Source organism: Drosophila tropicalis, unplaced genomic scaffold (genome assembly GCF_018151085.1).
Source record: "Drosophila tropicalis isolate 14030-0801.00 unplaced genomic scaffold, ASM1815108v1 contig_1187, whole genome shotgun sequence".
NCBI classification, from domain to species: domain Eukaryota; kingdom Metazoa; phylum Arthropoda; class Insecta; order Diptera; family Drosophilidae; genus Drosophila; species Drosophila tropicalis.
In genome coordinates this window covers 1,024,895-1,041,862 of record NW_027172559.1, presented here as the reverse complement: position 1 = coordinate 1,041,862, position 16,968 = coordinate 1,024,895, and the positions used below count along the sequence as shown (strand labels likewise).

Genomic DNA, 16,968 nt, shown 5'->3' with positions numbered 1-16,968 from the left:
ATTTGAATAAAAATCCTGTATAAATAAAGTGTTAAAACTTAAAATGGTTAAGTTACTATAGTTGCCATATAATGGATAGTTTTTTACGCAGTTTTAGGCTAAAACAGTTGTCTAAGTGTTCGTTAAAAATGTGCGAAAAGTATTTAAAAAGTATTTATTTGTTTTGCACATCAAAGAATCCCTAACTTTTATCAAGGTTTTTGTTTGAAAGCATCCATTTTCTAAAGTTCAAGGCTGCATTTTCGATTAAGGATAACTGAATGGCCAGTACACAGCTCTCTCGGTCTTAGGAGCATTTTAATTTTATTTGCCCTCAAACGTTAACCAGGTTATCTTGATTAAAATTCCTTTTTAAATACTTTTAAAGTAGCTTTCGTATGCGACAGGAAGAGCACGTAAGATATTGGATTTCAAGGTACTCCTTCTCTTCTTCTACTTCTCCTCCTTCTCCTTCACCATTTCTTATTTCTCTGTGAAATGATTTAGATTTAAGCTCTTAAGAACCAGGCAATATTTTTGATTCTGGTAAAATGACTACCCTTAATGAAACGTTGTTAATTATGACATGAGGTTTTTTGAGGCTTTCGGCCATGTCACTTGTGGGTAACTTGGTATTATTATTTTGGTCTTGGCTTTCTGGGGGTTGTTGGAGTCTGTTTCATTTACCATTTTGTTCCCCGCAACATTATTTTTTTGTTGTGATCTTCACACGCGCACTTTTTGGATAAGAAGGGGGAGGGACGGTTAGGTGGAGGTGTAGGTAGGTAGTGGGTAGGTAAGCGCGTCTGTTCTTTTGTTTAAACTCGTTTATTGGCTTCTAGCCAGCAACCAGCAGCAACATTTCAACTTTCAAAAAGCCAAAGTCAACGCCAGGTTATAGTCCGTACACACAAACACACACATATACAGACATACATATGTATATAGAGGAGAGACCTCGTGACTCTGGGAGTTCTTTGTTGGCCAAAAAAAAAAAACAACAACAACAATTCTGTCTTTTGCTTATTTGCTTTAAAAACTTTTCTTCATGTTGTTGTTTTTGTTCTTCTTATATTCTCTTATTCGCTTTGTTTGGTTGTCCCCTCAGCTGTCATTAGGTTTGCCTTTACCTTGCTCTTGTTGCTTCTTACTCTTCGTATGTGTGTGTGTGTGTTCTTTCACCTTAGTGGAAAATTTGGCAAAACAGAGGAAAAAAAAAAAAAAAAAAGGTCAATGTTCATAATTGTAGTGCCGCTGCCCACCCCTTCGCCCCAAACACGTTCGCAGTAATATGTATTAGATGCGGCAAATTAGATTCAAACGGAAATACCAGAACCAAACTTGAAAAACTAACATTTCTATTTTGCCCGGGTCTTTGAACCGTAGTTTTATCTCTAGAGAGTTGAGAAACATTTGCCTCTTTCTTTTTGAAGGTTTCCTTCCACACTTACTAATTGTGAAGGGCTTCCTGACTATCCCCCGCTAATTTCCCCAAAGAACTACATTCTGGTTAAATCTAATCCCTCTGGTGGCCAACACAAGGGTCGAAAGCTTAGATTACAGCGTTGTGTCTGTAATTCTAAAGAACTTTTTCTATTTATGTACATTACAAGTGAAATTCTTTTTGCAATCCAATCGAAAAATGTAAACAAAATTGTACACTCGCACATTTTTCAAGTCTACATTTTCAAGGAAATGTTTTTGTAAATCGATTTTATTTAATTATATTAAAAATCAAATTTCATAACAAAATCTTTTTTTAAGTACATTCAAGGTGCAAAAAATTATGGCCTTGAAATTCAGTAAGAGGAGACAAAATAAACAGTTACTTCATACAAAGATTCTCCGTTTTGGGGCTCGTATATCATGAATTCTGAAGTATCATATGAAATCTTATTGATTATAATTTTGACACTTTGAACGATCCTTTTAATAACATTTGACGACTTTGAAATACAATTAGAGCAAGCAAATCAAGAGCGTAAGCACTTGTCTTTCTTGTGGAGTCCTGGTCTGGACCGGATTTAGGATAGTGCCAACCTGAGCACTATACGGTGCACTGATTAATAATACATTCCACTAATTTATGAATAGACGAGTATGTTGGTATATTTCTTGCTTTCCTAATGCCATAACAAATAAATGATTTGTTTACATAAAAATATAGATACATATATATGTAAATATTGTTCCTTACTATAACCAAAGACAAAAAACGAACAATTTTAACTATTTTTCCAGAGAATTATGGAAAAACAACAAAAAATTTGTCTATGTAGAGTTTTATACACCACTGTATATGCTGGAATTGAATACATTAACATTTTCCCCATCTAACTCTATTATAAATCCAGGGCTGGATCTTGACTTGGACGGACAACTTTAAACAACAATGAGAGCAAAAGATTCATTACAGCATCAAAATATCAAATCAAGACCCAATAGTCTCCTTAAAAGGTTATTTTATGGCATTTAATCAGTGCTCCATTTAGAAATAAAACAAATATGGTATGTTAAAGAAGAGAAGCTAAGATTCATATATCCTTTTCTAAAAATAGTTGCATAGATTCCTTGAAGCTAACGTTTTTATTTAAAAGTATCACTCTATGTATTAGTATTATTATGGACCAAAGCATGAGACACAATGTGTCGCCACGTTTAAAGACAATCGCATAAACCTAACCTATTTTGACCTTTTCAGTGTGTATAATCTCTGCCAAAACACATTATTCAAGCTTTCGGAAATGATTTCACTTACATATGTATGCATGATTCATGCTCTATTGCGCGCCCCTCTTGCGTCTCAGTGGTAGTGTATAATTGAAACCATAAAATTAAAACATAATGGAACTTCAAACCGAATTAAAAGAACTACCACGCCTAGAGAAAAACTAAAAAAAAAAAAAGAATTACCAGAAAAAATTAACAAAATAAAAATCATCATTAACATGGTTTTTGGAGTTTTTACTTGTACTTAAATGAACCCAAAAGCGAGACGCCAACACACACACACATACGCAGAGAGTGAGAGATATACACACACACACACTCAAACAGGCATCCATCAGCAACAATCATCATCAGCAATCTCTAGCAAACGGAGCGAAGCCCATTATTGACTGCGACGTTGGCGTCGGTGGTGGCGTCCAACGCACACGAACATTGACCTTCATCAAAGAAGAGGAAGAAGAAGAAGCAGAAGAACCCCAACAGCAACAACAACAAGCAACTCTCTCACTCTCTGACTAATTGCGCTGCTTGGCCATCAATCACATGCTCACATATACATAGATATCCAAAGGCATAAATATGTATGTATATGTGTGTACGAATTTACAGACATTTCCTTAAAACTTTACTCTCTCTCTCTCTCTCTCTCTCCCACTTGCTTTTTCTTGCTTCCAGTTCCCAAGCTCCACCACATGATTGTAGCTTGCTCTCCCACTGCTGTCAAGTCGTTCTCCCAGTAAACGGTACATTTTGCATACAACAGAAGAAAAAAAAAATAACACATAATATTATTTAACACTGACACGATGACATTTTTACAACTGAATAACACAACCGACAATAACAACAAAAAAAAAAACAACAATAACAACTAACTACAGCAACAATGTATGCTTAGACAGACACAACGTTGACGACGCCGTCCTTCCGTCCACTCGTCCGTCCGTCTATCGTCGTACATTCACTTCTCGTTTCAAGCTGAATCACCAAAAAAAAAAAAAAAAAAAAAAACACTACAAAGCAGCGAAAGAATAAATAATATTCCAAAGACGTGAAAAATCAGACGACCAGGCTAACACCACTTGGCTATGGGCTATGCAGGAGTTTTAATACTCTTGCATATTATTGCATTGAATTGGTAAGTGGATCGTTTTTACATGGGAGGCTGGCTTATCACAAAGTTTCTAAATGACCTACATATACACAGACACATACATACATATGTATACACTTAACTGTTTAACTTGATTTTGACGGACTGAGTGATATAAATTCAAAAAGGTCAAAATCATTTGAATCTGTCTAACTATATGTAGCTAAGAGCTGGCCTAGAATATTTTGAGAATATTGAAAAATGCAAATTTTTGAACGAAACTTTATGATGTGAGATCAACTCAGGGACGAAAAATTCTTTTTACCATATATTTAACATGAATTATAGATTATATATGTATGTATGTACATATCTGCATAAGGCATTATGTTTTGTATTCCTTTTCTGTGACATTATTCGCCATTAGAAATTGTAAAAACAGTTTTTACGAAATGCGCCTACGACGCTGTAATATTTCATCCCTTTCTGATAAAATGAAATTAATTCCGTTGATTACGTCTAATTAGACGGTGATAAGCATAAATATATGCTTTTAAAAAACGATCTTATCGTTCGTTTTGGCTTGGAACATAGTCGATAATAGACTATCAAGATTATTTATGTTTTTGATTCCATTTGAACACGTTGTAATTGAAATTGATGTATCCTTTGCTTTCCCTTTCAAATAAATTGTTTAGATAGCCTTTTAGGTAGTGTAAATTCCAAATGAAACTGATGTACATTGATTCAGAAATGAGAACACATTGATTATTATGCGATAAATGCCAGAATTAAGGCAACAAAAGCCAAGGTAAACTACTTATTTATCTAATATTTGAATGAAAATTGTTACTTGTTGTTGGGAAAAATTAATGGACTTTCGTTTTGCAAGTGTATACATATACATAAATTGGTTGCAAATCCCAAACTCGGGCTCAGTATCTACAACGCACAGACGACAGTTACACACACACACACACAAATACTCGTATATGTATAAGTATCGCACACACACAAGAATATCTAATAAGATATCAGCACTTTGAAGAAAACGTGTTTCTTTTGCTTGGCGGGTTGTCCCGGGAGGTTCGGTTTCCGACTTTTTAGCTCAAGCTTAAACATTTTTTTTGTTTCGTTGTCGTCGCCAAAGTAAATTGTGAAATCATTTCTATTTCTAAACAACAACAAGAGCAACAACATCAAGAAGAGCAAGCGGAAGCAACACCAAAAGCAAGTCGAAGAAGAAGAATTGATATGTATATACTGCGGTCTAGTTGCCGATTCCTCCCCACTTTGCCACTCCCACTAGCCCCTCCTTAGACCCCTTCAGAAACCATGTGCTTTGTTTTATCAGTAAAATAAGCCATATACATACATATGTATGTACATACGAATGAACACATTATATATTTCAATTTCAACTGAACTACATACATATACATATGTACATATGGCCATATAGTGTTCCAATAAGTGTGTTTCGATTCAGTTATTCTTTTTGTTTTTCGTTTTCAAACTTTGCTTTGCATTTTAACAGCTGCTTTGAGAATAAGAAGAGCAACAACAAAAACAACAATAATAATAGCAATAATCGCAGTCAGCGTGTGAACTTTTTCCTTCTTTCGAGAGCGCCAAGTGCAAGAAAAAAAAAAAACAACAGAAAAAAACCACAAGGCTGAGATGAAATGATATCTCGACAGAGAGGGAGAAAAAGAGAAGAGTTGAGGGAGAAGAAGGCAACAAACACACACATGCACACACACACACAAACCACAGTCGACGGATGAACACACATGTTTGGGTTTTTCTAAGAATATTCACAGAGAGATAGAGATAGCCAGGTCTATAGCTCAAAAAAAGCTTGATATTCTTTATATTAATATCAAGATATTAATTATCAAGAAAAGGCGCCCCCGAATACCTAAAGACAGTCCAGAGAATCAGAGAGAATCAACATCAATGATGTGATGAACTTTTCGCTACCCTATCTAATGTTTTAAGTATCGTATCGTATTTTATCGCCTAACCCTACAAAGTTAATTAAATAATAAAAAAAGAAAAATCCTTTGAATTCTTTAAAAGGCAATTCTTGTGTACCCCAACTTATTCTGAAGCCATATTCAGATTGAAACACAGGACATTTTAAAATTTGTTTAAATGTTTCAAAAAACAAATTCTTTGATTGCCTTCTGCCTACTTTAGGGAGCCAATGTCCACAAATTTCAACTAAGCATGAAAATCATTAAAATTTTCCGTCGAGTGATAATGATTTTTAAAAATCCGCCAAAATAGTTTACATAGTTTTCGAAACCTCTCGAAACTAAAAATTATATCTTTAAACTATTTTATTTACTTTTGTATGTAACTTAAAGTAACATAAAAAATGTTCACCTTAAAGAGTCAAATATGATTAATGTTTTTGTGAAAAACTTCAAATGTGCTTCTTTGGGGTAATTAATTTTAAGCTACCTGTCTAAAAATTTGTTTATTTTTAAGATATTTAATATTCGAGGAGTTTTTTTTTTTTTCATATTAATTTGGCAATATTCTCATCGTTATGTTAATCAGAAAATATACAATAGATTAAAATAGATTAAGTTCGATAGAAGTGCATGAGTTCATAAAATGAATCATATCTTAAACATGTAATTTTGTTAAGTTAGGATTATTATGATAACTATTTAAAATTGATGCCCAAAAACTCGTATATTACATACCTACATACTTGTTTTTGACATAATCTGACCTTGAAATTTAACATAATTTTAAAGAACTTATTAAATTTCATTCAAACACAAAGTTGGGATTGACTTGATTCGGCCCTTTAAAGTGCTGAAAAAGACTTTGGTTGATAAAAAATCGTGATCATCTATTTTAAAAAAGGTTTTATAGTTAAGCAGCCGATAAAAACCATTAATTTTCTAGGAAAAACATGTCAACATCCAAAAAAAATTTAAACAGAAGATGCAAATTTTCATATTCTATCAAAAATTTGTTTCTATTTATTTATTAGCTTCATTTAGTAATTCGGGAGTTTTGATTATAAGGTCTTAGGATCAATAAAAAATACATATTAACACAAAAAAATATAATCAAACTTTTTTAACACACTTTGCATAAGAGAGTTGAATTAATTATGGCCAACATAGCAAGCCAAAAGAAATTAAACGATTATTGACCTTTATTCTTACCAATGTTCTTATGAAACTGCAGAATTAGCAAAAAGTTTTGCTTGAAATTTACTTTAATTTTTTATTACTACGAAATTTAAATCAGAACTCTAAAGCGGGCTTGAAATTGCGATAATTCATTATGATGAAATCATCAGAGTCGCAAAAAAAAAAAAACAAAATGAAACAAAAACGTTTTTATGAATTAGAATTCTGTTGCTAAGCCCACAACACAAACAATTTAGCCTTAGCTTATGTAATATGATATTTAAAAATATAAAAGTTAATAGAGAATTAACTGTATTCTTTCGTTAATCTTGGGAAAAAGAATATTTGAAATTTTTTATGCTAACTAAATTTAAAACTGCTTATCTATTCAAATTACAATTTGCTACCTTTCTTTTTATATGCAAAATACATACATACATACATACAAAAGAATATTTCCTTCTAAGAATACAATTCGGAATGAAGTCTTTACCCCCCCGGAGTAGACCCATTATCATAATAGAATCTTGTTTTTTTTTTCTCCTCATCTATTAAAAAAGGTGAACGGCAACCTGTTCAGTAGAATCTTTTCTACCCTCTTTATGTTATAACCCTATCACAAATTCATTACAAAGGCAAAAAACAAAAAGAAGGTAGGAGAAAACAACAACTAGAAAACTACTTTCAATAAGTTCCCAGGAAAATTTTCCTTGGGATTTGTCTTTGTGTGTGTGTGTTTCTTCTATCCCGCTCTATCACACTGCTGATCCACTGATTTTTCATTCCTATAAGTGTAAGAAAACCATAAAGATTTCATTTACAAGACACTTTCCTTGAACGTTTTGTAACCATTTGCATGCGTAAAATTTCGCATATTCATGAGACAAGTCCTGATCCGGGAGGGCGAGGACGATTGCGACCGGTTGGTCTCCCGTTGTTTTCCCAAGGAAAAAACTACCCCTGGAAAAACGAAACGGTCGACAGAAATGACCTTTAATGATGATGTTCATGCTCATTCTGCTATTGTTTTACTTCTACTCTACTCTCTTTCGTCTATTGTAATGTCAAGCCAAATTATATGGAAGAGGAACTAAAACTGATTGCCGAAAAAAAAGAACCAAACAAAATCATTCAACAAAAACTAAACGCATCAATCTCTTTTCTTTTTTTTTTGTTGGCCACACCCATTTTGAACAGTGAACGAGGAAATTGGGGGAGTTGGAAAAACGCATAAAACCGTTTTATATCTGTGCGAGAGTACAGAGAGTGTGAGAGAGCAAGACAGTGCGAAAGAGGGAGACAAAGACAGGCCCCCCCAAAGGTAAAATAACACTAAAAATTTTCGGACTACATCCTGCACTGAAAGAAACTAAACTTATTTTACATAATTCTCTCCATAAAGCTTATCGATCCGTGAAATTTCGTAATTTAAACAAACACCTTAAATGAATGTATTCTGTGTGAAAATGAATACAAGTAAAGCAAAACGAATATATAAGAGTGCAATGTTAATGAATATTTCACAACTTTAATGATAATATTACTCAGTACTTATTACCTTCGGATAAGTAAACCGAAAGGAATGTGTTCGAGTATGTTTATTCGACAACTTTTGAGAACAATTGATGAATTAAATCAGATATATTCGAATTTTAATTTTTGTGTAAATAAATTTTACAGCTTTGCATTAGGCAAATTACTCTACGAACTCCAAAATTGTATTCTATTTCTAAGAGAGTTTAATTCGTTCATACGAGTAAAGTGAGTTGTCAAAACTTTAGAAATTTGAATCACTTGTTTCTTTGCAATGTTCTTTAACCTGACATTCTATGACTTTCAAATATATTCATTGTGAGATATTTGTGATTTCAAGATAAATTTTACCTTAGGTGGATTATTCTCTGAAATTTCGATATAATGGCTAATTCTTGAGTTTCAAAAGTATTCAATATTTGTTGTAAAAGAATTTATCTTGAATATAATAGTTTCTTTTATGAATACTTTTTGTTGACTCAACTGAAATGGTAGACAACCAGAGATCAACAGGAACAGGATCATTTTTCTCTAAGTGTGTTGAGAGTGCAATTAAAGCAACATTGGCCAAAACGTTCGCATCTTGAATTTATTACCTCATAAAGGTGTAATCGGAGTTAGTGGCTTCCTTTTTGAATTCAGCCCCACAACCAGAATTGACATACAGAAGAGAAAACAATATAATATTTTTAATATATATATTGTGAGTGTGTGTGTGTGTGTGCACAAAAAGGCATAAAAATCCATAAAGTAAAATTCATAAAAACTCTCTATTTGGATGGTTGGTCTTGGGATGTGTCTTGAAGTTGAAGTGTGCCTTCTCCCCCAATCTATTCTCGAGCCTATTTCAACTGAAATGAAAATCAAATCAGCGACAACGAGGGTTGGCATTGTGCGTATGAGAAGAGGATGACGAAGACAAAGGGGGAGAGGGTTGCGACCCCTCTCGTTCACATTCGCTTGCTCCCCTTCTTTTCTATCATTCTGTGTGCGTATGTGTGTGTGTCTGCGTGTGAGGTCAATGCACAAAAATGCGTAGAACATGCGCCAAAACGCCAACAAACAAAATCAAATGGGGTGGTTCCTGAGATGATGCTGTGCCGATGCCGCCTGTAAAAGTTTATTGACCTCACAATAAGGCGGCTGAAGTTTACTTTTTTTGGAGCGGGGGTTGGGGGCGTGCATACCAAAAGAGGGTTGAATTAGCAACGCCTCCGCCCACAGCTTTTCACATCTACCTTTTGCTTCCGTTCGCCGTTCGTTGTTCGTTCATCGTTCTCGTCTAGGCATTAATAATATGCCGACCCTGACATGACTATTTATTTATTTGCAAGACACTTTCCCTAATGCTGGAAATTCCTTTTTTTTTGGTTATGGTGGGGTTGCCGCCAGACAGACCTACGAAGGATCAAAGTTAGACATACTGCACACACACACTCAAATTTTGTTATAAATTCCACCCTTGGGGTATACGCAGCAGCAGAGAATTGAACGAATGCAAGTTGAAAAGGCAGCAGCTGTAAAAGTTCAACAATAAAAGTAGGAAGCAAATAAGTGAAAACGAAATGAAATGAAACTATACACACACAACAAAACGGTTGGAGGACATTGTCGGCTCAGGACATTGCCTTCAATTGAGGGTAGTCCATGCTGTCGTCCTTCGCCCCCTTTTATTTTCATTTTTTGTTGTAGCTCTCTCTCTGTCTCTCTTTTCAAACACAACCAACCACCAATATGTTGGCGGGCCACAACAGACGGATACGGTACATAGCCCTCCTCGTACTACTACATACTAAATACTACTTTATCCTCCTTTCCTCTATACCTTCTATACCTTTATGGTCGTCGTGCGTTATTGTAATGGCACACGTTATGTAAATCAGGCAACCGTAAAGAGCTTTTTTTCTTTCCCCCTCTCTGTTACTGGCTTTTGGTTTTCTGGTTCGGTATATCTCCTCTGGTATCACCGACGATCAATGCAGCCGTGAAAAAGCAAAAAAACAAAGAAAATTGCATTTTGCAGCCACAGAAAACAAAAACGAAAGCTGCAGGCGAAAAAATCCTAGTGATAAAAGCGTGAGATGTACGTGAAATTGCAATATTTTGTTCAAGGACATTATTATTAAGATGACATTAATAACTTGTTGCTAAAATTTTTTGGTTTTAGTGCTAGTAAGTTTAGAGTTATCTTATGAATTATAGTGCGCCGAGTAGAAAGTCAAGTCAAAATCCGTCAAAATTTTCACGTGGATTTTGATTAAGGACATATCCGAAGGTAAAAGTACTGAAATGGCTAAATTTCTCTTTTTTTTTTGAGGTTATGTAGCATTAATATTTCTGTGTCGGTCGATAAACACAATTTGAATATACAGCTGGAGCCCGAATAACCGGGACATTAAGAAAGTGATGAAGTCAGTTTCTGTTAGAAAACCTTTCGAACCCAAGTAGAGAGCGATTACTAGATAACAGAGTTATAAATTGATTTTAACTATTGTTTATTTGAAAATTTTCTTCATCTATTTGCTAATTATCTCATTTGTGTCTTTTTATCTTTTACTGTTGTACCGCCAAAGTGTGAAAGTCGTTGAGTCCGTCGCCGTGAGTCGTGATTATGTCAATATCACACATCTCTAAAAGGAAATAACATGAAATAATGTTCTGCTTGTTAGCTCTGCAGCAGAGTCTGGGTCTGATCACGTACACACAGACGGACACACGCACACAGATACTTTTTTGCTTCCTTGCTGTGCCTGTATGTGTGTTTGTGTATGAGTTCTTGTTTGTCTGCAACATTTTTTTTTTGTTGTTTTTAATGTTGATTTTGGGAATTCTAAAAATGCTTGCAACAGCAACGACCGACCATCAGCAACAGCAGCAACATCGGGGCAGCAACATCATCCTGGGACGACAACGAGAAGCCGTATCGAATGCTGAAAAGATGGAGAAGAAGAGCCAACAGATGACAGGTTTTTCTTTTTTGCCTGCCTTTTTTTCATTTTTTTGTTTTCATTTCTGTTGTTGTTGCTCTTGTTCCTCCCTCGGTTTCTTTTATATTTATTCGTGGCTGGTGCTGCTGCTGTTGCTGCACAGGATGTTGGCTTGGCACGTCCATGTCTGTGGCTGGTGCCATTGCCTTTTATCTGTCTGTTGTGTGTATCTGCTTTGCCTGCCTGCGGACCGTCCTTTGCCTGTGTGTGTATGTGTGTGGATTTACATCCACAGAAATGTATATATGATTTTGAGTGCAAAATACCTTTTTACGGTACATCAAGAAGAATATATGGCATGGACTTGTGTATCGATATACAGGTAGATTTTCTATTCATTTAGTTGCTTGTCTTACTAAGATTTTAAGTCAATTTGATTGCTCCTTGATTTGGGAAGAATATGAAGAATCGACGTTCAAATACCATTTGTCCCCCAGCTTACAACAGCTAGAAAGGATCGAAGGTTGAGTATCCTTTCGATTAGCAAGTCGACAAAACTTGAGTGAGGGAAAAAAACAATATTAAAATCGATCGGGACGTGTTATTTATAGTCCTTTGTGCGATATCTGAATAATAGCAAACAGACAAATATATTGCTCTCTGAATGTTATAAACTAGAGATCTTGGTGAATGCATTTCTTTTAATCTTTACTGCATCGTAAGGAATACGTAATATGTTCCAGACTTTAAAAACCAAGAAGCAAATAACACTTTGTTGGATCTTTTAATAGGATGATAGTCCCATCCTAAACAGAGAGTTTATTTACAGTCGGCCACTCTAAATGTGATAAAATAAATTGTATTTTTACGTTAAGAAGTAGTTAGTAAATCAATATTCCAATACCAAAAATCCTCAATCAAATAGACGATGGCAGCTGTTTAGATCTGCAGATGTCCTTGCAGATGCCAGGACGATCTTGTAAACCAAATTCAGTTAACAGGTTCTTCGCAGGTACCAAAAAAAAAAAAAAAAAAAAAACACTTTACACAACTGAAATTCAAACAATCTATTGAAACATACAACAAAATTCAATGGCTAAAACAATAAGAGTAGAGAAGCAACGAAATACTTTAGCAAGTTATTACTTTTTTGCGACATCTTATCAAAAAAAGTTATTCATTACTTGTCTGGCTTGTGTTTCGTTTGGAAATTTCCCAAATTATTGTAGTAAGTAGATTGTTTTCAAATTCTTAACATTTTTGTTTTTGCACTAACATTATGAATCTATCGACCTTGGAGGCCAAATCTACATATAATATTTGGGAATTTACCCTGAAACAAACTTTGAATGTATTTACATACATATGTATGTATGTGGGTGGCTTGAGGCGAAGTATGATAATCAAGCAAATAAAGTTAATGAAATTAAAAAGCACGAGTATTCTGTTGATTCATTTCAGCATTCATCAAATGGTACTAAATGTCTCAAATGTCAAATCTGTCAGTCAAATCAGTGTCAGCCATTGATAATCCTTACATTAAGTCCAATAATTATGTACCAAAATTTATACAAGTTGAGTTTGTTTTTTTTATATTCAGTTGAAAAAAGGATATTTATTTATTGGAAACACCCTGTATTCCTTAGGTCTCAAATCTGACGTTTTACAAGTTGTCTCTGTTATCAAAAATGTAAAGCGAAACATCAAATGTGCATTGTGAAATATCAGATGCAATTCAAAAATATCAACAAAAACAATGAAAAATTAAGAATTCGAACCCCTTTTTTGTTCCTTCCAGTCAAAGGCAGCTGCTATGCTCACACAATACATACACATAGGCAAATACATGGACACACACACACTAGCACAGAACAATGCAAACAAAACGCCGGGCCTGGCCAGGCAACGAGAATGCAAAAGGGCGCAAAAACCATTCAAAATGGGGGGAAACAAAATGGTAAATGAAACACCAGCCTAGACAAAAAAAAAAAAAAAAAACAACAAAAAATTGCAACAAGGGGGAACGCAATGGCGCCAAAATGAAACATGAGACACATTACAACACCAGTTTCTGTGTGTGTGGAAGAGACGCCTGAGATAACGGAACAGACCCAGACCCAGTGGGATTGATTAGTCATAAGCAACCACAAGAACAGCCAAAAAGAGAACACACACACACACACATGTATGTGTGTTACAGGACTTGGCAACAACAATAAAACAAAAACTACCAAAAACCAAATTAACACTACATATGTATTTGATTTAATGTTGGAAAAGGCCTATTTACATCTACATACATAGATGTGTCATCCTATTTGAAGTTTCCAAAAAGAAAAAAAAATAATAATAGACACAACAAATATATTTAAACCGGTTAGGCACAACAAATACCAATTATGTAGGTACATACATACACATATGTGAATATCTATTGATGGATATTTTCTCTAATCAAGAACCTTTATTGACAAGAAACATGTTTATAATGCTTTTTTGGTTAATTTAAAAATCATATGGAATACACTATTAAATGTACTATTTTTCATTTTTGAGAAAAATAATTTTACTTTCTTGTCCAACTGCACAAAGGCCTTTTTGATTGGGATACCTTTTCCGCGGAGGATTTCATACCACTTTTTAGAGAAATCTTTCCTGTTCCTTGTTGATTACTGTATTAAGGCTTCTTCTAGGCGCCAATTTGACATGATAATAGATTTTTACGATTCGTTTTTTGAACTACGAACGGTAAGGAAAATTTAATTCCCAGTCGAAATAGATATCTGTCATTAAGATTGCATGAATAATAATATAGACTTCGTAGGCAGGTTTACCGGTGAGAAAATCCTCTAATAGTCAAGAAATAAGATTTTTTTGTTCAATTTTAAACTCTTTTTTCGCTACTTTGAATGATTTCTTTTTTTTTTGGTTTTTAGTACTTTTAAGTCACCTGCATAAGTGACATGTACTTCAAACTTACTTACATACATACACATACATACATATGTACGTAAATGACATTTTGTGAAGTTTCATAGCATTTATTTATTAATGTGGATGTTTACAGTTTTCCTTCACTCTACATGAGAATTGGAGGACCATTTTGGCTGAATCAAGAACAACTTAATAATTTATTACTTAATTTGATTTTATGCCCAATTTTAAGCACATCAATATATGTACATACATACAAACACACATATGTACGTACATTTGTATGTACATAAATATATAAACCAGAACGCTTCCGCCTTCGCTGGCGTTGACTTTGCGGCAGCAGAGAGCGACGTCGTGTGCATGAATTTGCATAAAATTGTTTTGTTTTTTTTGTTTTTTTTTTTTTTTATTATTTTTCATGCCTCCAGGCGCGGGAGGCGTGGCAATCAGAAATGACACCTTTTTTTTTTTGTTGTATATTATTTTTTCATAAACAAAATTTTCAATATAGCATTTTAAATTTAAGCTTAATTTGCATTAATTTTACGTTATTCAGTTGTCTTTTTAACTTTTTTTTTTTGCTGGCTTTGCACAAACCTGTATTGCAGTTGCTGGTATTTTTTTATTCCTGTCGGCGTCGCACCAGACACAGACGCACTCACACACACAACTTTACATATACGGTCAGAAGAGAGACAGAAAAAGAGAAGCAAAAATCGTTAAGTGCCGTTTGTGTATTGCGAAAATAATTATGTTTGCAGTTGCATTTTTTTTTGTTTTTGTTTTTGTTACCTATGCCGCTTTGCCTTGTGTTCTGTTTTCTTTTCTCTTTTGCCGCCTTTTCTGCTGTATAAGAGGTTTTTTGTTGTTGTTTTTATGTTGGCCGCGGCCGCGCTGCTGTCAAACATACACACACAAACACAAAACTCAGACAAGCACAAATTCATAGAAGAGTTTTGTCACAGTATGCAATTTTACTTTTCTTCACTTATTTTAATAACTTTTCTCTCAAGATCTTTTTTGTGCTGCTTTTGTTTTTAATTTTTTGAATTATTCATAAATTTTATTGAATGGCAAATTCTCACACAAATGATGAAGTGGGCAAAAACATTTGTTTGAGCTTGACGCGCGCCGTGCCAGAACCAGAACCGGTATCGGTATCTATCGATTTGTGTGACCGTGCGACTATCGTATCCACGAATTGCAACACTGGTTTCAAAAACTGGTTCACAGAAAAACCGTTTAATATGCCTTGTTTATTAAGGATTCTTTTTACATATATATGAAATAAAATTAATTACTGCTTGGCCCTTATATGGGCTTACCTATGGGTATTAAACTTCCAATTTCGATAACTAGTTTAGACGTGCTGCACTAGTGTAGCCCTGGCAATAGTTTCGGATTATTTGCCATCTCTATTGCGGCAACACGTTTTTTTTTTTGTATTTATAAAAACATCTCAGATTTTGTTGTAAAATGGGTGCCCTAGCAGAAGTAAGTTTCTCATTAATTAAAGTACATGTACATAAATCTTACAATATATATGTGTGTATCTTAGCTTGCTGGAGATGAAAAGAACGGTGAAGGATCACGAACATTTGTATTTACCAACGAAGGACATACACTGGGCAATGCCTTGAAGACGATCATAGCACGATACCCTGAGGTCGATTTTGTTGGCTACACCATTCCCCATCCAACTGAACAGAAACTGCACTTTCGCATCCAGTCTCATCGAGAGAGGGCCATCGATTTGCTTAAGCGCGGCCTAGAGGATTTGGAAGCACTGTGTGATCATACAATAGATACGTTTCAGACGGAAATGAATAATTTTAATGCTACAACAACAGTCGAGAATACATAATTAAGTTTAGACAACGCTACGCGGTTTCTTTGGATCATAGTTCGGTTTGCGTAAATGGTGATAGTTGGGCAAAACTTTGCGTAGGAAATCTATTTGTAGAGTTTGTGATCCTTGCTTATCAATGGCCTCACGCTGCAGTGCATCCTTGCCATAGACAATGGTGTTCTCGGGCATCATCTGAGCCGTTCGCAGTTGTATACCAGCACCGACTACACAGCCACTGGTGACAGTCACACCGGGGCCAACATAGGATTTGCTTTCAAAAACATTTTTATCACCGATTCTAGCTGCTTCCACTGTGCATCCGACTTCGAAGACATTGTGTGTGCCGATGCTCAGAATGTTACTTGAATCCCAATTGGCTCCTTCGGTCAGGCGATGAACAATAGTGGCATATTCCTCAATAATGCAATTCTCGCCAATTATAATCGGCCCTGCCTCGGCAACAATTGTGGCACTGGGGTGAACCACACAGCCAGAAGAGAAAATGATGTCACCGCGCAGGTTGGTCTCCTCACAGACGACTGCCTTTGGCATTATCTTGATGCTGAATGGTCATGGAAGCAGTTGCAAAACGCATATGAATTTAATTATTAATTTGGTCTGATTGAGTTTAAATTTAATGGATGTCACCTATTTTCCGTAGGCATTTTGTTTATGTTTTTCTTAGCTCTCAGCGTTGCCAGAAAATAAATTCCAATACTGACAAATCTGTTTTCATAGGAGTGTTGCCATAGTTAGGTACAA

At 34.9% G+C, this 16,968-nt stretch overlaps 4 protein-coding genes across 5 annotated transcripts in view; 2 read left to right on the top strand and 2 right to left on the bottom strand.

The window, feature by feature from the left end:
* The window catches only part of brat (brain tumor), a 34,529-nt gene extending 19,107 nt beyond the window's left edge, over nucleotides 1-15,422 (bottom strand). The window contains exons 1-2 of one of the 2 annotated variants that reach the window (XM_068291175.1): nucleotides 15,150-15,422; nucleotides 14,955-15,027 (exon numbers count right to left, since the gene is read on the bottom strand). The gene's annotated coding sequence lies outside the window, so the exon portion shown is untranslated. The remainder of the gene's footprint in view (nucleotides 1-14,954; nucleotides 15,028-15,149) is intronic. The other variant, XM_068291214.1, reaches the window with a different exon arrangement.
* Nucleotides 1-16,968, top strand: part of LOC137576424 (L-asparaginase 1-like) — a 51,334-nt gene that overhangs the window by 23,270 nt on the left and 11,096 nt on the right. The window lies entirely within an intron of this gene.
* Nucleotides 15,695-16,235, top strand: Polr1D (RNA polymerases I and III subunit AC2 l(2)37Cg). Its single transcript, XM_068291237.1, has 2 exons — nucleotides 15,695-15,851; nucleotides 15,916-16,235. Exons 1-2 carry the CDS (start codon nucleotides 15,834-15,836, stop codon nucleotides 16,219-16,221), a joined length of 324 nt encoding a protein of 107 aa, XP_068147338.1. The 5' UTR covers nucleotides 15,695-15,833; the 3' UTR covers nucleotides 16,222-16,235.
* DCTN6-p27 (dynactin subunit 6) lies at nucleotides 16,164-16,922 on the bottom strand. Its single transcript, XM_068291229.1, has 2 exons — nucleotides 16,855-16,922; nucleotides 16,164-16,768 (listed from the first exon to the last, which is right to left on the bottom strand). Exons 1-2 carry the CDS (start codon nucleotides 16,869-16,871, stop codon nucleotides 16,228-16,230), a joined length of 558 nt encoding a protein of 185 aa, XP_068147330.1. The 5' UTR covers nucleotides 16,872-16,922; the 3' UTR covers nucleotides 16,164-16,227.